This window comes from Dermacentor silvarum, chromosome 1 (assembly GCF_013339745.2).
Source record: "Dermacentor silvarum isolate Dsil-2018 chromosome 1, BIME_Dsil_1.4, whole genome shotgun sequence".
Lineage (NCBI taxonomy): Eukaryota > Metazoa > Arthropoda > Arachnida > Ixodida > Ixodidae > Dermacentor > Dermacentor silvarum.
Window position 1 is genome coordinate 81,867,764 of NC_051154.1, and position 20,578 is coordinate 81,888,341.

The following is a 20,578-nucleotide window of genomic DNA, read 5'->3' on the forward strand; positions in this document are numbered from 1 at the left end:
TGCAATAAATAAAAGCCTTTCAAAGTTTGCTCTGTTTGTTCATGACGCCTGTTCTGTTAAAATACAGGTGTATTCGAAGCTGGCATGAAAATAGCTGCTCTAGCATATTTCCCAACACCGACGTAAATACCAGAAGTGCCGTTCAGTAGGTTATTTGTTTTTTTATTGTTTCAACAATTCAAATTCGTATTTCAATGCTTCGTTATCACACTTTATAAAGATAACATTTTGTCAGGTCACTTTGATTGGGGAGGGTGCAACTATCTAGAGCTCACCTATGCTAAAGGGAACGAGCAATGAAGAATCAATATAAAGTTGGACAAGTTTGAGCCGATTCGTGATGGCTTTTGTAGCATGAAAAGAGCTGAGATAAAAATTATTAGCGTGTGCCATGAGTTTTAGAGCTATTGTTCCTTGTTCTTCGTGTTATAGTACTGCCACAATCCATGTAGTATTTTCACTATTGCACCTACACTACCGACTGAGCGCAAAACTCATGAAAAATTACCATAAGTAATCTAAAGCTATGAATTTTCCTGCAAAACTAGGGATTTTTTAGGGTCATCTAGGGATATCTCGGCAAAGGAGGTTGGCATCACTGCCACTCATTCTCCTCTCAGATGGACTTAAAGGAACACTAAAGGCAAATATTAAGTCAAGCTAAAGTGATAGATTAATGCTTCAGAACGTCTAAGGCATCAATATTATCGGGAACAAAGCTTTAGTAATCGTGAAATTGAGGTAAATTCAGGATATGATTTGAGACTCACACGGGACATTCAAGTACTAGCCCGATGACATAGGCACTCTTCATTATAATTCTGTCACTAGTACTCAACCACTTGTAATAAAAGGGTCATTGTATTGCATTATAAGACAGAAGAAAATGCTACTTCCCCAGTTCTACTTCACCAGCTCAATTTTTACAAAAAAAAAAAAAAAAGAAAGACTCATTGACATTACCCTTGACAAATATTTACGCTCTTTACAACGACGCGGGTGGTCGAATAGTTTCGTTTTTGCACAACTCGGGGCCGCCTGTGCTTTCGTGTTTCAGTAGTTTTGTTATCGCATAGTGCTGTGCTGGTATTGCTGGCTCGCGAAACCCGCACAAACTGCAAGTAGCACAGAATTCCATGTCCATGTGATGTCGCGGGATGCCCAAACAGTCCACGCCATTCACTAAAAGCAATCGCAGTGGCGAATCAAACGCTCTGTTTTGGCTCAGTTTCTCCGTGGCCACGCGTTTGCATTTCGCGCAAATATTCATAGTGCCATCTGTTGGGCACCGTTTTACACATTGATGCCAGTAAAGGGCGGTTATGGCGTTTGCAACATCACCATTCCCCGCTCGGGAGCGGGCGAATTGCGGTAAAGGTATGCGGACCCTTCAAGCACGAAACAAGTACTGCGAGATTTCTGGAATTGTATTTTAACAGTCCACGGTGACTTAATAGTTGTCTTTAATGTCCCTTTAGCTTGGGACAGCACGGTGAAGGCGAAAACATGCCAGAGTGTCTGTAGTGAAAAATTTTAGATCAGTCAATTGAACAAAATTTAAGTACTAAGTTTACAACTCTATACCTCTGCAACAAGAATAAAATATTGGAATACTGTAAACTGAATCTATTAGTATATCTAAAGAAAAGCTTATGCTCATGCCACATCTATATAAAAATGACAATAACTGGTTTTTGCCTTTGTGTTTTTATGCTGTTAAAATGGTGTTAAGCATACACAAGTTAATGACATTCACTTTAACACCATATGCAGCCTAATGTCTTTAAGCAAACACTTTCAAAATTTGATTTTAAATTGCCTGTGGCAGATAGCACAATTCTAGTCCATGAGCTAGCTGGTCAACTCGAAGAGGCGGACATCACTTGCAGAAAACATTTTAATGCATGATTAACTAATTATCAAAAATTCATTAAGATTTCAACTAGTTACCTTAAGGTACATACTGCAATTTACAAATTCTAGCCGAGGAGTTTCGCAAGGGGCTCCACTTCGAATGAAACCTCAGGATGACACCAGTTTCGAGATATTTCCCAAACTTTGCAGAGAAATGCTAGCATTCCAGTTACTTTTGTGCTTCAATACATAAAACAACATTTTATTAAAAAAGTAAGTGGAACGACTGCATTTTCACCGCAAGTTTGATGACGCATATCTCATAAATGGTGTCATCCACACAATTCTTTTCAAGTGGATATGTCTTGCAGTCTCACCTGCTAGAATTTGTAAATTGCAATATGTGCAATAAGGTAATTAGTTAGAACCGTAGCCGTGGCCGTTAATTTTTGTTTATTAGTCGATTACGCATTTCAATTTTTTGTGCAAGTCCACTTCTTCGACTAGACCAGCTTATGGACTAGAATTGTGCTATCTGCCACAGGAATGTTTTTTTTTTTTTTTTCGAAAGTGTTCGCTGAAACACCTCGTATAATACACCCGAATATAGCCATGGTTTATGCACCAGCACATTTTGTACGCATGAGTACTAATGGACTATTTCTAAGATTTGCTAAGAATTAGAATAAGAAGGTTCACTGGTATAAACAGTATAAATTATAGCAAATTCTTGCCATTGCATACACAACTGGCTACTTTGGCTCAATGATACTTCATTGACTGTGATGTAAAAATCAATACTATTTTGTTTTGATGCTAGATTTGTATAGTGACAGACATTTTCTAAGCACACACATTTATCTTTAGGAGAAAATTTTTGTAAGTTTTAGGCATATCATCATCATAGCACTTATGAGATTGAATATTGATATATAATACAACGGCTAAAAAAAAAAATTGCGGCTCATGTGGCAATAGCATAAGTTGACTGTTTATGTTTACATCAAGTTATGCAAAAATTATTCCCAAAAAATGATTAGTATAAATGAGAGCAATAAACACTGTTGTGCTGGTCAAATGAGAACATTTCTGTGTTTCACATGTACTTGAATAGGGAGCACCCAATGTAAAAGCTGCCACTGCACAATGAACAATTACACTCTGAAATAGCAACTGGATGACTTCTTGGGTGACGTTTTGCCAAAAGCAAACTTATGTGATACACGTGAAACACTGTGGATGCCAACCTCAGTGCTCCCTCTGATGCCATAGACCTCGGCAATGACTGGTGGCTGAGTTGATAATTGGCTATTGTTAAAATATAATTAAAATGCATTCGAAGGTAAATACTGAACCCAGCAATATTTGCACAATCTCCTTTTAGAGAAAACGAAACGGAGACCACGAGGTTTGTAACGTCACGCAATTAAGTTACCGGTGAATTGGTTTCTTCTTTCTACTTTTCCGCCGCACAAATGAGCAAATGTAGTACGAGTCTAGCGTCATTTCGTGTCTGCTCTGAAGCACACAGATGCACAGGGTCCCCCAAAAAGCGCAACCAAGGCGACTGGGCGGACACAGCGATAGCCACGTGTACTGCGCAACGGGCAACGACGGTCGCCAGCAAACGCGCTACGCGAGACGAATGCCAGGCGAGCCGTCAGCGACTGTCCACAGCCAGCGCGCGTCGAGCGCCCACAAGAGCACTTACATGCTAATCCGACGGAAGGGCACGCCAGTCCGTAGCAGATGGCCGAGGGAGCAAATCGACGTGACGAGCGTGAAGTGAGCGCGCCAGGTTGGTGTGAAGGATGCCCCGGCAGCCGTCACGGACGCACGTAGAAAGGAGAGAAGGAAAAAAAAAGAGGGTGGGGGAGAGGATGACAAAAGACAAGTCAGCGTAGTCCTCACAAAGACACACAAAAGGAGGCAACCACTCTTTTCGCAAGCAGCAAATTTGAACAAACCACACCCGCCGGAGAGCTGCGACCGCGCCCTACAACGTTGATGACAAGTTAACAAAACAAACAAGGGAGCGTGTCAGTGTGTCGCGTCTTACGCTGGTCGTTTCAAGACTGCGCCGGCGAACATTACATACTCGCGGAGTAAACGACGGTCACCGTTTCATATATGAAGCCACCGTAGGTTCCACATTAGGCATGTTGACACTGTATTTGCATCGTTTAGAAATGAAAGTATGGGTCAGTCTGCTGGTCAACATCACCCGGTCTCGGCCTATATCCACTTTCCAAGGAGCCAGGCGAATACAGAAAGGCGAGATGAAGGCCACTACAAACGGCGTCAAACGTTGCAAAATCAATAGGTACACATTCATGTTATATAATAAAATGTTTAAGGTAAATATTACACTTACACGGGTTCACTCTGATTTATGGTAAGATAAATAGTTTTAAATAAATAGCTTGTGACAATGACAGCCGAGAAGTGGGGGCTTGTAAACATGCGTGGTGGACTAACGCGCTAAAAAGAAAGAAAAAAAAAAGTTTAGAGAGGCAGAAGGATATGTAAGAAGTTTAGTGAAATGGCCACGCAGATAACAAAACAATAACACAGGATTCACATTCTGACACTTTCCATCAAATCTGTCTGATTCTGGGCCGCGATTTTGTAGCGATTCATTTTCCAATGCTACTCCTTTTCACACTTTGTCAGTGGTCAGGGCGACGCTCCAACCGCGTAATCTGTGGGATCAGACGGCCGTGAACTGTGAGGGATAAGAATGGCATAGAATCGAGCGATGCCTTCCGCTCGATTCTATGTCACTATTATCCCTCACAGTTCACGGCCCGCTGATCCCACTGATAACGCGGCCGGAGCGTCACTGTGATCACTGATAGAATCGAACAAAGTTTTAAAGACACGCTTGTATCTACTAAGAAAAAAATGTTACGAACATTGAGATATACAAAATGTATTGCCGTCTATTAGGCACTATCTGCGAAAAAAATCAAAACTTTATTGAACAGGTATTTCGCTACAAAAATTTAACTGCAAGTACTACAATTGGGCATGTCGGGCTACGGTCGCCGATGTTTCGGGCTGGTTTGCGTCGTCGTCTGACGAAAAGTCAGCGTCCTCTGACTCGCTGCTATTCGATGTATCGATAAGATCAGCCGCAGAGGTGGCAGAGGCAGCGGAATCGCGATATCTGCGATCTCCCGAAGCGCGCGCGCCGTTTCCGGAGCCAGACATTTTTGCGTTCTGCTTTGACGATCGCGAAACTTCTGAGCACTAAAGCCCCTATATTTATAAAAGTAGCGCCATTCTTAGATCTTGCCGCCACCGCGCTCACCCCGGCGCTTCCTCCTTGCCCTCTCTTAGCCGCCTCCTGTCGCCCCAGCCTCCTCCGCTCCCCCATTGGCCAATCCGTGTCACGTGGAAGTTCGCGTCGCGTTTTTGTATATTTTTTTCTTTCCAGCGCGCTCCGACTGCCATTTTCGGGCCTGTGCGACGAAAGTGCTGTACGCACAAACGGATCAAACGTGTTAGGGACAAGAACTTCGTTGTGATGGCATGCTGCTGCGCCTTAAGTTGCCGCAACCGACAAGGCGAGAGCAAAAGGCTTTTTTTGTTTACCATCCGGCGTGCGCAAACGCTTGCTGCACACTTGATATTTGCGCCGTCTCGCATCGTCGCGTTGCTACTTCCAAAATGGCATTATTAAGACCAGTTACTGACTGACGAAGCAAAATCGCGCCTCAAAAACGTCTCCGCAGGGCGCGATCGAAGTTTTCCTCGGATTTCCTCTGGTAGCGCGTTAGCTGTCGTCTGCCACGGCAGGCCCGACGCAGGAGGCGCCACTGTCGATATCGCGCCTCGATCGCGCTGGTCGCGCCGAGCGCGATAGTGGAATGGAGGAGGAGGGAAGTGGATGGCGCTACTTTTATAAATATAGGGGCTTTACTGAGCACGTTTAAAAATCACCGCCTAGCGGGAAAAAAAGCAAACTGCTTAGAAAACTAAAATATATATTTCTCCTCCATCACATCTGACAGCGCAGTATGTTCGTGAGCGGCACGGAAAGCCTCGAAAGCGGCGTTTCAAACCATCGATAGAGGGCTAACCATGCCCCATACGGAAAGGGTTAAGGGAATCAATATTTTTTTTAATCGCAAAATTTCAGGAAACGAGACTATGTCTATAACTCAACTCATCGATGAAAAATGATATCCCAATGCTGTAAACTGCATCTAATAATACGTACATCACTAATATGCGAGTAGAACATTTCCAAAACCCTTATAAACTTGTTACAAAATCACGTAAGCTATAAATTAATATATAAAATTTGTCCGCTTTAGATGCTCTAACGAATGGAGTTTACAGAACTGCGACATCTGTTTTTTTGGTGAAGAGTTACGGATTTGTAAACTTCGTGCTTCTATATATATTTCTTTTTTACCGTAACGATGTTCAGCAATTTAAAAAAAAATGCAGGCCCTAATTCAATATTCTGCTTTCTATTGTCATTAAAATTTAACTTTCGCTGTCAAGTGCAACAAATTTCATTTAAATCGGCGCAGGGATTGTCTCATAAAAGTATTTCTGCGTTTTACATGTATTTGATAGACGGCATCGGAGTTGGACCGGAGCTAAAGCTTCCTCTTAAGGAAGTACGATTCACGCACTCATCTGCAGTAACTAGTAATTTTACACTAGAAACTTTGCCCATCTGTCGACTTCGGACATCTCATCAGGTATTTCTGGGTGTGGTAGCGACAGACGCCGTAGAGGCATCGGGAATCATAGTATGCGACCTTGTGCTCAGCATGCATCTTAAGGCCATAACCGCTGAGACAACGTGGCGAGTCGTTTTCACCAAACTCACGATTGCCACATACGATAACATTAAAGCCTTCAACTGTCGCCTAACTAATGCAGTTATGAAAGACTGACATTCATAACTTACATCAGCTTCTGTTACACTTGATCGTGTATTCTTAAATTCCAGGTTGCTTTTGACAGCAAGTTAAAGAATAAAAAGAGCGAATGATATTTTGCTTTCAAAAACCACATGGCTGCAACTTTTTAACGCAACCAATTATACATAAGTGCAGCGGTCTCCATGCATTCAACTTGAACAGCCAAAGGTAGCCTCCTCGCACAGCACGTAGCTTCTAATACCCTGAAGCGAGTCTAACTATCAGGGTTCACAAAGCTTCTCTTACGTGCATCAAAGTACCGTATCAGCAATTCAAGCCTTTCAGAGCAAGTTCCCGCTTTTGCTTTGTGCGCAAAGTCTTGCGAACAATTTCTGCATCAACGTCGATCAGGTTGGTCGGGCTGACCTCGGGACATTAAAAGCCACTGTCCCGCCCGATCTATAAAAAAAAATTTCATCCGGCCCGAGCGCAGGCCAGTCTGGTAGCTCGAGCCAAGCCTGCAGGTCGGGCCAGCTACGGGTTTTCGGATCGGCCCGAACTCGTGCACACCCATAGTTTAACACGTGCCCGCCAAGCTTGGGTCTGCCTTTGTCAGATTTCTCCGGAGCAGTGGCTTGAAAATTTATGCAATTCGGGCATATTTTGGTTCACAGTAATTTCTCAAAAACCGGTGCGCACGTATCGGCCGGCCATTATCCAGTTTACACCGAAGAATCCAAACCACAGCTACAGTTCGTGCGCGACTGGCTACCATTTTAAACGCGACGCTGAATCTGTTAGCCGCTTCCCCACTACGCCTCATGGCCATGCTAATGGTTGCGGAAAGATTGGACATTTGCAGGGTAATTTTTTTTTCAACACGGACTTGAATTACATAAATATTTCTTAGGAGAGATTTGGGTAACGCAGGATCATCGGCCTCTGTACTCCGCGACCCACCATGCCGGATAAAAATATATTCAAGGAAACATACAATATCTGGACATGACACAACAACGACCGTAACCATTTGCCATGATGCTCAATTTTTCGCCAACGCTTGGCACTGAAAAAAAAGTTGCAGTGGCTTAGCTCGGCTATGCCAGGATATACGTAGCGTTAGCAAAGGTTCAGCTGATTATTCTTAGCTTTCCTGGTTGTCTAGATTGTCAAGGATTAGCTTGATTGTCATGCTTACTGCTGCTTCAATGACACACGCAAACGCCAGTCAGAAGCGCAGCGGCTCCAGCGCAGTGTCAGACGGCGACTGCACAGCGAGCGCGCGCCGGCGCCAGTGTGTCTACAACGGCTACGACGTCACTCCTCTGGAATGCGCAGACCGGCGGCGGTGAGTCGCGCGCGGCGGCGGCGGAGTGCGCGAGAGGTGCCGGCTCCGGTGGCTCCGGTGCGCAAGCCGTGTGACATCACTGATCCTTGCGCATGCGCAGCACGGCTCTTGATGTGCCGCGCGAAACGGGCTTGGCTAGGCCAGTGTAGCTAACGCTACAAAATACATTAAACAAGCAATTCCTTTGCAACGCCCCCACAGAAAGGATTAAAAAACACTACAGTAGGACGTTTCGCACCGAATGCGCTGTCAACAATTTGTGAACGCGACTGCGGTTGGGCGATTCGGCCGAACAGTAGAACTGTATAAATGCCCAATAAAATAATTAACTTAATTATCAGGTAGCGCTTCATTATGTCACATTTAGCTGAAATTGACGCATTATTTATTGATTTCTCAAAAGATTTTGATACAGTAGTTCACGCCAAACTCTCACATAAACTTCAAAGCATTTTAAATAACTGCAGAATTGTAAACTGGTTATCCAGCTTTCTCTCCAAATGGTCACAGTATGTACTTTTTAATTCTAGTAAGTCCCCGACAGTAGGTGTATCGTCAGGCTTACCTCAAGGCTCCGTGCTCGGCCCTCTCCTCTTCTTAATTTATATAAATGACCTACCTTCTATTATTGCCTCAAAAATTCGCTTATATGCCGATGATTGTGTCATATATCGTGTCATTAAATGTGAATCTGATCATGTCGCTCTTAACACCTGTTTTGAAAGGTTTTGTAGCTGGTGCAAACAGTGGCAGATGACCATCAACTTCAGCAAAACTGTCCTTTTATCATTTTCAAGGCATCGTTCTATATCTCATTTCATATACTCCTTTAACAATCAATCCCTAAACAGAGTTAACCAATATAAATATTTGGAAGTTCTTTTTTCGCATGATATGTCTTGGTCTCCGCATATTGAACATGCAAAAAAGCCCTTCGACGCCTTGGTTATTTGCAGCGCACGCTCCGTTCCGCACCAAAACACCCTATAGGCTGATAACCTATATAACCCTAATACGTCCGATATTGGAGTACGCCTCTATCACATGGAATCCCCATCATAAGAAAGACGTCAAGGCTTTAGAGTCAGTAAAGAAAAATGCTGTTAGGTTCATCTGTCGTCGTTATGATAGATATTTTTCACCCTCTTTCTATCTTTCTGACCTGAATCTAATCACACTCCAGAAACGTCGCCACTTTGATTGTTTAAAGTTTTTCCAGAGTTATGTAAATTCAGCACGTTGTTCTTCGCAAGATTACATTTCATTTTCAGCCCCCACGAATACTCGACAATATCACCCTCTTAATATTGTTCCGTATATTTCTCGTTCAGACTTGTTTTTGTACAGTTTTTTCCCTCACACGATTCAGTGCTGGAATGCTTTGCCCGGAAATGTACGTGAATGCCCTTTAGATGAATTTCTCACTGCTATTTCACAGTTGTAATGTATATGTATAATTCATTGTTCTTTTCCTACTCCTGCTATAGCCAAAGTTTGGCTGCAGTATGAATAAATAAATAAATAAATAAATAAATAAATAAATAAATAAATAAATAAATAAATAAATAAATAACGGTGAGTATTCGCATGATGATAAATATAACCACACAAACCACAGGCACTGCGAACGACCAGAATCACCCGGTGACGGAACAGATCCTAGATTATTGTAATCAGATGCCTGTAGTCAGGCGGCAGCAACGACCGACCGCACAACGTACAAGCTTTCACTGGCGACAAACCCGACAGATACGGACAAGCGTTGTAGTAGCAGCGGCTGGTCGTACAGGCCACAGAACGCGTTCGTCGTGCTTCGCGCTGACGGAGCGCGCCAGGGTTTTCCGTGCGACCGTTACAGCTTCGAAAACCGCGGCCGCCACGGTCAAACGCCATTCCGGGGGCGGGGAGCCACACTCTCCGTCGGTGGTGGCCGCGCGGCCTAGGAGAGGGCTGACCCAGAGCCGAGACAAGCCTGGGAACAGCGCGGGGTCTGGAGCGGGCGGCAGGCCGCCTAGCTCAGGCCCCGAGTCACGCTTGGGCCATTTACATAGCTTATTTGATCTGCATGTTCAAACACGGCTCCCGCGCAAGCGCCGCCCAAAAACAGCAAAGAAACGCGAGCCGTGTCCTCCTGCCGAGACAACAAAACATCCTCGGGAGATGCGCGACGGCCGACCCGCATCGCGGCTTGACACACACACACGAGGGAGGATTCCCCCCGCCGCTGGCAGCGGTTTTTCCACCGCTGCCGCGTCGTCGTCCGCGCGCGGCTGACAGCGCTCCTCTCCGCGGGGCCGCCGCCTTCTTCCGACAACCGAAAACACCGCGGCGTGCGTTGTCACGACTGGCGTGACGCGGTTCATTTAGAGGAACAAGAGGCGCCTGCTCTGGCCCGACGGTTTAAGACTGCTGCTGCCGTCTTTTGAGAGCTCGGCAGCTGCGCAGACTCGACGCGTGAAGCGGGGGAGACGAACAGCGCGCGCACGCATCGACCCCGCTTTGGCAGCACTATTTCCAGCAACGGGATACTCCGTCGCCGCATTGTTCCAGAAACGAGCGCCAAGAGAAGGAGCCTCCTCTCTCCCCTGGCCGGCGATGACACAATTTTCGCGACCAGTAGGGTGTTTTCCTGCGTAAACCACTCGCCAGTTGACACACCTCCAAACGCCCGCAATCGTACGCGGCATTCCTATGTAGTACATCTGCGGTCGCTCGTTGAGATTTGTTTCGACAGCATCCATTGCCGAAGGCTGTCCACGGTACAGTGCTACATTCACATTACGACGCTGATTGTTGCTTTACCAATCGAAAGTCTAATGATCGAACCGCAGCACACGAGGTAACAGAGGTTCACTTATGGTCATTCATCCACTTCTATATCAATTCCACCACGAGAGCTGCTTCTTTAAACATAATCGCATCAATAAACTTAAGCGCACCTAAAGAAAAAAAAAAATGTTCGATGAAACTTCCACTGCTAAAAGTCGATTCGAAATTATTCTCTCTCTGTGTGATTCCGCCTGGACTGAAACACTGCAGATGCTAACCGCCCTAGTGTAGATATTTATGGCTAATGCGATTTTGCTGCGAATGAGCTCGTGGGTTATCGATAGTATGAAATTGTCAGCAGTAAGCTACACAAATCCCATGTAGCTCAGAAAGGCGTTGATAGGTGTGAACACTGCCGTTGTAAGCAAGCTAAAGTCAATAATCATCTAGCTGCGATTAACACAATTTCATGACGGAATACTAGAAGACGTAATTAAAATGAAAATATGCACTGCCCGAATTATCTCACTTAAAAAGCTAAGCTATTGCCACCGAAGTCATGACCTCGTAGAACGGATGAGCAACAGCACCGGGCAACAATGGTTCGAGACTCGAAAACCATCCCCGTATCCCGGAGAAAAATATGGGTTATTACAAGACGGGCGGCGGTGGGCAGTCTTGCTCCCTTGAGAAAAAGCGGCAAAGCTTAACACACAAGCGCGACTAGCTAGAGTTCCTGGAGCCGCACAAAAAAAGCGACCTTTCCCTTCATTGTCGAAGCAGAAAATAAAATGCCTACTTTCTCTCCCCTACTCGGGAGAAGCGTTCGCGCGCCCGTTGACAACCATAGCGACATGGTATGTTCAAACAGAAGGAAGGAAGGAAAATGCCGCCTCGGCGGTCTCGCATCTATAAAATAAAGTAAAAATCAATGGGAGAGGGGGGATGCCATGTTTCACTGAGCCCTTGGCCCCAGCGCGAAAGGAAGCGAGAGGGAACGACGAGAGACACCACACACGTGTCAGCTACGGAGGGTGAAACAAAGCGAGAACGATTCAGAAAGGGACAGTGACGCCAGCGCCAGTGATACGACCAAGTGCGCTGACCCTGTCCACATCACGAAGCGAACCATAACGGACAGCAGCTAAAGCGCGATTTCATACCTTGTCACTTTCACCCACCCACGAAAGATGGAGGAAAAAAAAAAAAAGTGCTACACACGATACTGTCAGACCGAAACGACAAGCGTTCTTTTTTTTCCTTTTCCCGAGCATAAGGGGAAAGAAGGCATTTCATATTGCGCGCAAAGCAGTCCCCCTACACAGTTCTGACTTATTTGGCGAAGGTATGTAGTAAGAACTCTTCTCACCAATATCTAGCCAGTAATGCAATCTCCAAATGCGTAAATATTATGACGCTTGCTCGTAATGAACAAAGTACTCGTATGTGCTCAGGCACGGACACAAAACCGAAAGCACGGCAGGGCTTTGTGCGTACACAACGGTGAGACGTACATTATGCCAATTTCCTTGAAACCACTATTGTATTACGGTTCAAGCTATAACGTTTGGCAATTTTCGAAGCATAATGACCGCTTGGTTGATCCTGACGTCGACTTTTAATTAAGTCAAGTTATTTCCGTAAATATGGGACTTGTGAGCAAACGATAAGCCCTATTGCCGTGCGCCGCCGAGTGCCAGAGCTCCAGTGCAAACGAAGCATGACCGAAGCGATAACGGTCAGGCATCAACATAGAAGATCACCGCGTCGCGAACAGGGAATAACAGTAATTGCATATATACGCGCGTAATGAGAAGGTTGTGGGTTCGGCTCCCACTGGCAGCGGCAAGTTGTTTTTTTGTTCCCTTTCCTCTCCCTTTAGCTTTGATATATATATATATATATATATATATATATATATATATCCACCTTGAAAAACACTTATTTTCGACGTTTCAGTACCAAAAAACGTCGAAAATGAATTTGTTGTGTTTTTCAAGGTGGTTTTCTTCACAAATTTTAACAGTAGCCAGAACTTTCAATTTTTTTAAACTAATATATTTATAGTAATAGAAGAAGGAAAGCTGCGCGCAAAACCGAATCACAGCCCTGGCCAAGGCGCGATCGTCTCGAGAGTCGCCAGGAAACACGCCACCGGAGAGCCGTGTCACCAAAGGAACTCAAGGAAGAAGAGGGGAGAGAGATCTGCGCGCACTCGCTGCTGCCAGCGCCGGCTTGGGCACGGGTGCGCGCCGGGTTCGCGAGGAGCCGGGGCTACCATGCGCGCGCGCACGGGGCCGGACAGGGGCGACCGGAGAAGAGCGCCGCAATCAGGCCTGCAGGCCGGCCGAGCATTAATGAAGCCGGGAGGGGCAGCCCGTGATGGACGGCCGCTAAGGGCAGGCGCGTGTTTGCCCACGGACGTGTGTGTGCCAGCGCATGCAGATGCGCCCCCCTCGCGGCCCGCAAATTAAGCGGCCGAACAAAGGGCCCCAGCGCATTCGCCGCTGGCCTGGCTGCCCTCCTACATATGGATGCGCTGATTAAGACACCGCGGCCGAAGCTCCCGAGACTCCTTCTCCCCCCCTCTCTCTCTCTCTCAAGATAAACACCCCACCCAGAAGTAGACTGGCCCGCCGGACGTTCGATAGCCATGTCCACCAGAACTCGCAGCACGGCCGCCAGTCTCCAGGCGAGAGTCCCGCTGCGCACTTTGGTCATTTCGTACTTTTTCTTCTCTTCTTCCCTGCACAAAGTTCCAGAGCCTTTCTCTCAAGACGAACGAGCAAGCCCAAAGTGCCATTCGAGGGATGCGCGGCGTCTTCGATAACGCAGGACGGCGACCGACACTTTTCCGCTTGCCACGGCTCATGGTTGTCAGAAGTCTCGCGAAGCGGGAGCCACCACACACAAAGCGCGCGCACAGAACCACGTAAGAACGCTACCCGGCTGCAGCGACATTCACGATAGAGAAGAAAGAAGACTTCTGAAGCTGAAATGGAGACCGCAGCAACCTCCGAAACACCGCTCATTATATAGACAGCGCAACGGCTCGTTCGACGGCTCCCGACCAACGCTGGCGCTGTGGAGGTGACTAAAAGTACAATTCTGGCGCTGGCTGTATAGGTAGCGGACAAACCTCAGGTTAAAGAAACCCATAGCAATGAGCATACGGCGCATACTGTTGCTGAATTCCTGTCCATAAGGTGACCAAGAAGCAAATTATATGCGACTTCAAAGCAGTTCGGCTAAGCTCTCATACAGTATAGCGTCATATAGCGTCATTCTCGCCAACCTCGCACAATCACGTTTATCTAGAGTCTAGTCAGAGCTATTGATCACCGCTCATACCCATACATAATTACTCAATGTCCAGCAAACTCTCTCCACTTGTCGTGCTAGTAATTAAAACCTCGGTTTCTCAGATTCGAAACCGGCGCTCATGCGCGCATATAGGCGCCCGCTCGTGAGCTCGGAGGAATTGCTGCACTTCAGTGCTGCCAAATCCGCAGATTTTCATGGGCGCCTGTTGGCTTCTCTAATTGGCGCATTCAGATTTAAAGAGAACTTTCGAAGTCTTCAGATATTTAAGGCGCAAGCAGAGAATCATGTTTCTACTCTCTTCCGGGACAGCCTTACCCCAAACCAAAGTGGCTGCTAGCGCCTGTTATATTCTTCAAAGTGCTTCAATTTTATTCGTTTGTTTATTTTTAAGCTGCGCGCTTAACCCGCAAAAAATCAACTGCGGCGGTTGGGACACACGGACGATGAAGAGTCACGACTACGTTTTTACAGCGAAGCTGTATATGGCAATCGGGCCGGCCGAGCATTTGCAGATACCATCTGTACCATTCGTCCGTCTGTCGCCTGTACGCAGAAACTATCTTCTTCATCAGCAATGGCTCGAGCGTCGTCATCTTCTACAGCTGGCACGTTGGCGCCCCTCGGCGCAACCGCGCGAACGCGCTCGTGCCACTGCTCCCGCGTTCGTCGTCGTCGTCTTCCACAGCTGGCTCCGTTACCGCTCATCATTCCAACGTAGAATTTCACTTCTGTCGTCGTAATGGGGAGGCCGCGTTTACGGGGGTATGAGCCATTTGCTTAAAGGGACACTAAAGCAAAACAATAAATTAACTTAGACAGATAAAGTATTATTCGAAAACTCTGCTGTTGTTAATTACACTTCAACAGATCAATTGCTAGAAGAGAAAATGATGCTCAAGGTAAAATTGTTTTGAATTTCGCGCGGAAACCCCAACGTCAGCACTTCAGTGTGACGTCACGACTTCTAAAGTAATTTTTCGCATTTGGGCCACGTTGGCTCAGTAAAAGTTTGTGAAACTTGCCATATTCAGTCTTGGGCTCCTTTAGAACACAGTGCAGTCAAGCTAAAAAAAAATTAACTGAGAGCTAGAAGACGCTGGTCAGAATCCATGAAGTCACGGTGAGATGATGCGGGAACTTCAAGGAGGCGTCGCCACTCGCCTTCTGTGTTTTTCGTTTCTTTCTGGCTTACCACGCGGCTTCTCGCGGTAAGCGTGGTGTTTTCGGTATTGTGGAAGGGTAATCTACCTGATACAGAAGACATTAATTATGAGCCATTAACTGCGTTACGTGATGGACAGATTTAATTTTGAAGCAATTGAATTTTGAAGAATCGCAAGCGGCAATGCGACAGCGGTGGACGGCGGGCATACCGTCAGTGACGTCGTTTTCTCCGTCGCAGCCGAACGTGTAACCTCATGAAGAAACACAAAGACGCAACCAATAAAAAAATATTTTATTGCACCATCGGGATTAACCCAGTGATAAACACCGGGGCCGCACGTTTCAGCTTTGCTGGATAACCATCTGTACGGAGCGCTTGGGCGGTGATTTTTTTTTTTTTTACTTCTCGTCTCCCTCAAGCACCTGCAACTTTAAATCACTGCGAGAACCGTAGTTCTCAACAGACTGCAGGAGTTCGGACAAAAATAACAGCTTGCATTGCTGCTTTAAGTATAAACCGCATTCATGCGATCTTGCGCGCGACAGCGACAAGCGACGCGATGGAGATGGCTGTCGCGGTCGCTCGTCGCCTACAAGTCGTACCGCATGCGAGCGACGAGACGAGCGACGACTTTGAGCGACGTCTCCCCGGTGTTGCCGGTATGAGGGCAGTGAATACTCGCCGAAACTGGCGTGACGCTTGCTTTATTAATTTAAGTTGATGTGTTTTAGTGTAAAGAGCAGCATAAATATTTATAAAGGTCTTGCACTACGTTATTATCCTTGCACGTATCAAAACCTAGTCGTTTGCTCGTTCCGTTCGACAATCGGTAGTACTTGACTGATGTATATCCAGTTCCGGCTTCGCGCTATTGGCTAGTCGCTCATAGCACTTCCGGGCGACGAGCGACGAATTCTAGATTTCTAGAACCGAGCGATTGAGCGAAAAGACCGAGCGATCTGTTCGCGCGACGGCCCGTTTCGTCGCTCGAAGCCGTCGCTCGTCGCCGTCGCGCACGAAATCGCGTGAATGCGGTTTGGGCTTTACTCCTACGAGCAAGCCAGCAAGCGCAACCCGTTTCCTTCTTGTGATAATAACCTTCGCGTTGGCTTAATGCAAAAGCCTGGGACGGAGACCGTGCTTAAGGAAATCATTACTTTAGCCCCATTAATTGTCCCGACGTTCGAGCTTGCGAAGGTGGTCCAAAAGAGCTTCGGGCGTCTCCTGGACGCTGGTTTTCGCTCGCGAAAAATTTTCACTTGCAGTATCAATAATACTATACGTGCGCCCCCGGGACTCCAATTCTAAGCACACAAGTCATTATCTTCACCTCCAGATCTCTGCTGAAATATCTACTTCTCTACAAGCATGTGGCGATTGTCGGAGAAGGAAGGATTAGGACAATGAAGTTGAGAAGCAGCGTAGAGGCAACGATGTCGATAACCATAAAGGAAGAAAGGAGGAGGGAAACGCACTTGACGGCTTAGTCAAAACCATGATTCACAATAAGTCAGAGGCGTGCGCACAGTTATTATACATTAAGAGGGCGAGAAAGGGAGGGGGGGGGGTTAACTTTTTCGTTAGCTATTTGGAAAGCTCATCTGCAGTATGATGCGGTACCAGCGTTAGAGAAATGGGACAACAAGCGCCGTGTTGTGTCACCGTCAGCTCGTGTCCTCTAGCGCTGGTATCGCATCATTGCAAACCAACAAAACCTAAAGGAATGTGCTAACACGTTGACACTAACATGTGCTAACACCCCAAACGATGACGGCGTGAAAATAAACCAAGTTTTCTTTTTCTTTTTTGTTTGGTAACATTTGTACCGGGGAAATCAAGACACTCGTGTACTATTTATTTACACAGGGCATTCATTTGCAAGGTTGGGCGTATAGCGCTAAACAGGCCAGCTCAGGCCAATTCGTCGCCATCTCGGTGGCTGCCCCTCTTACGTGTCGCGCATGAGCCCGAAGGTATAACGACGGTACATGAGCGCAAACAAGTTGCGAATTTTATGTAATTCACATGGCCAACCAGTTCAAGCTACGTTATATGAAAGTAACAAGTGCACATACAATTTCCTTGAGCACTTTTCTTCAAAATAGTCATGCCAATACCATGTTAAATACATGTAGAATTTCCATATATGACGACCACTAAAGCTGTACAACTCCCCTCCCCCTTTTTACTGCTAGAATAAATTTTTCAAAAAGAAATCCAGCATAATTTTAGCTGAGCTTCTCTCTTTTCCCCAGAAACGCTGCTGCTTGCGAGTTGCCAACTATACGTGTGCGCTATGTGCTAAAGAATAAGCGAGGAAATATGTGCCCGGATATCTAAATATGTGCGCAAGGACAGACCATCGATCCGCCGCCAGCATGACATCTTACCGTGCTCTACTATTCCACCATGCGGCGAAATTCATCACCACTCACCGATTTGACGTTCGGGTTCAGGCCATAGGAGCCGGCTACAAGTTTAACAATCTCCGCGCATCCAAACTTTGCAGCCCAGTGCAGCGCAGTCTGAAACGAAAAATAAAATAAAATGAATGAACAAAGCTTCGTGTGTTTCCCGCGCTGACGTGCGCGAGGCATGGCTAACACAATTTTGCTGCAATAAAACCAGAATAAGGGATATGCGAGATTCTGCAAGTACGCTTCCCCGCACGAGACGTCTCGTTCGACCCACCCATGATGGCCCTAGAAGTGAAAATAAAGCAGGAGCGTACGAGCTAGTGCCGTTATCCTTGCCACCAACGCTTCCTTAATTACATCCTCGCTGTTTGCAGGCCTCACTCGGCTAAATGGTGCCCGGAGTGGTAGATCGGCCATCCTGTGTAAGGCAACCTAATAGTGTGGAAAAGCCTACTTCCAGTATTTCGCATATCCCATATTCAGCACTGGTACTCATTTACACTGGACACTGCACATTGTGTGTCCCAGTAGGCGTGTTCTCAGTCAGCTCACTCGAAGAAAAATGTTACCGAGGCTGTAAGCGGTACAATTACGCACCACAATACGTAGTACGCATCTGAAAATTCACGGATTCATTAGAATTCGAATTAGTGACTCAAACTACAAATTTAATGAGCTGGAAAACGTACTAACATACGTACTGAATAATGGTTTTCAAAACTGTAATACTAGAAATAATGAAAACTCACAACTTGCTTTACAATAACGATAAAAAAAGAGTGAGAACTGGATACCTATATTTCAGCAATAAGGACACTCGCCCATATATATATATATATATATATATATATATATATATTGTGAGCGCATTTTGCGCATATCGCGCTATTTGTGCATATCGTCGTCGTCATTGTACATACGACTCATCATCACCTTTTGTCTCGTGCGGGGCTTCGTCTCTGACTCGGGCGACTGCTCGGAAATAAAGGCATCGCATCGGTCGACGTCTCACAAGTGGTGGAGGTGCTTCGATTCCCACGTCCTCTTACTTTACCGATTCCCCTGGAGCTCCGGTCCAGTCGTCGTTTGCTCTCGCCTACCACGGTGATGGCAGAAACCAACCCATCCACCAGTGCTGCTACCACCTCTGCTCAGCCAGCTGGGCCTACCTGGACGGTGAACACCAAACACCGCGATCCTCCCGTCTTTGCCGGCCTCCGCGGCGACGACGTGGAAGATTGGCTCGATCACTACAACAGAGCCAGCGACGTCAACCATTGGGACGACACGCACAAATTGCGGTATGTCTCCTTTTACCTAACCGAAGTTGCGAAGACGTGGTTTTTTAACCACGAAAGTGACTTTTCGGACTGGCCATCATTCACCCAGCAATTTCGCCAGATATTCGGCATGTCGTCTGGATGCTCCGAAATCGCGAAACAGAGGCTGGCAACGCGCGTACAAGAACAGGACGAGTCCTATACATCCTACATTGAGGACGTCTTCGCTCTCTGCCGCCGCGCACAGAGTGACATGGCGGAAGCTGATCGCGTTCGCCACATACTGAAGGGCATCAACACAGTCGCCTTTAATGCTCTCGTCACGCAGAGCCCAAACTGCGTTGGTGATATCACAGCATGCCAACGTCTAGACACGCTCCAGTCTATTCGCCTGCCACGCACCTCTTGCGACCCTCGTCTCAACGGTGATGCTGAGTTGCGAGCCCTGATACGCACTCTCATCAGGGAGGAACTTCACGGACACCTTTCTGGACCTGCGACGCTTGCGACCATTCGCCCCGCTCCTACTGCATGGACTGCGTGACATCATCAAGGACGAACTGGCGTCGATGACAAACGCCCAAATGGAAAAGTCTACTGGACCATTTCGTCCGCCAAGTTATGCCGAAATTGCCTCCCGGCCTCCCTCGACCGTTCAGTCTCCACCTGCCGAAGCTTACCGCGACCCCCTAGCTTCGCTGACAGCGAATACTCCTGCACAGCCGTACTACTTACTCTCCGTGGCGGTCGTCGCGCCCAGTTTGTTTCTACTGCGGTATTCGCGGCCACATTTCTCGCTACTGCCGTCGGCGTCAGCAGGATGAAAGGCGGGGCTATGCTACCTTTGAGCAAGACAGCGCACCTAGGTTTGACTCCTACGTTCCCGGGCGTCACCCAGGTGAAAGGCGAGGCTACGCCAACTTTGAGCGAGACAGGACACCAGGGCCAAATTCCTACGTTCCCGGACCGTACACAACCTCCTCTGTTCGCTCTCCTTCACCTTCCCAGGACATGGCTCGAGCATCCCGCTCGCCCCGGCGTCGCTCTCCTTCACCTTACCGCCGTTCCTCATCGCCCTTGCGCGCTGCTTCCCATGTTGTGGACACCCGTTCGGAAAACTAGAGGCTGCAGTTTTTGGAGGAGAAACTGCATCGTGTCGGACTATCCCAATTCCTCCTGCTCGCCCCGCCAACTTGCTCTCGGTTTGTGTGGAATGTGTTTCTGTCGACGCCCTTGTAGATACTGGAGCCGCTATTTCTGTTATACATCGTGAACTGTGCTTTCGTCTGCGAAAAGTGCAAACGCCGTATGTTGGTCCGGTCCTTTGTGGTGCGCCAATGGCGTTCCCATCTTTCCTATCGGACAGTGCACAGCTCGCGTTCTGATAGACGGTATTCGTCATCATGTGCAACTTGCGGCGCTTTCGACGTGCGCTCATCAGAATATATTAGGATGGGACCTCCTGTCCGCTCCTTCTGCACTAATTTCGTGCGGCGACCCAATGATTCACATCAGCGACACCGAGACTTATTCAGTTT

At 47.0% G+C, this 20,578-nt stretch overlaps 1 protein-coding gene across 1 annotated transcript in view; it reads right to left on the reverse strand.

The window, feature by feature from the left end:
- LOC125939676 (ankyrin repeat domain-containing protein SOWAHD-like) overlaps positions 1-20,578 on the reverse strand; it is an 84,414-nt gene that overhangs the window by 45,853 nt on the left and 17,983 nt on the right. The window contains exons 3-4 of the mRNA XM_049664981.1: positions 17,779-17,868; positions 8,659-8,664 (exon numbers count right to left, since the gene is read on the reverse strand). Coding sequence (XP_049520938.1) covers positions 8,659-8,664; positions 17,779-17,868 — 96 coding nt within the window. The remainder of the gene's footprint in view (positions 1-8,658; positions 8,665-17,778; positions 17,869-20,578) is intronic.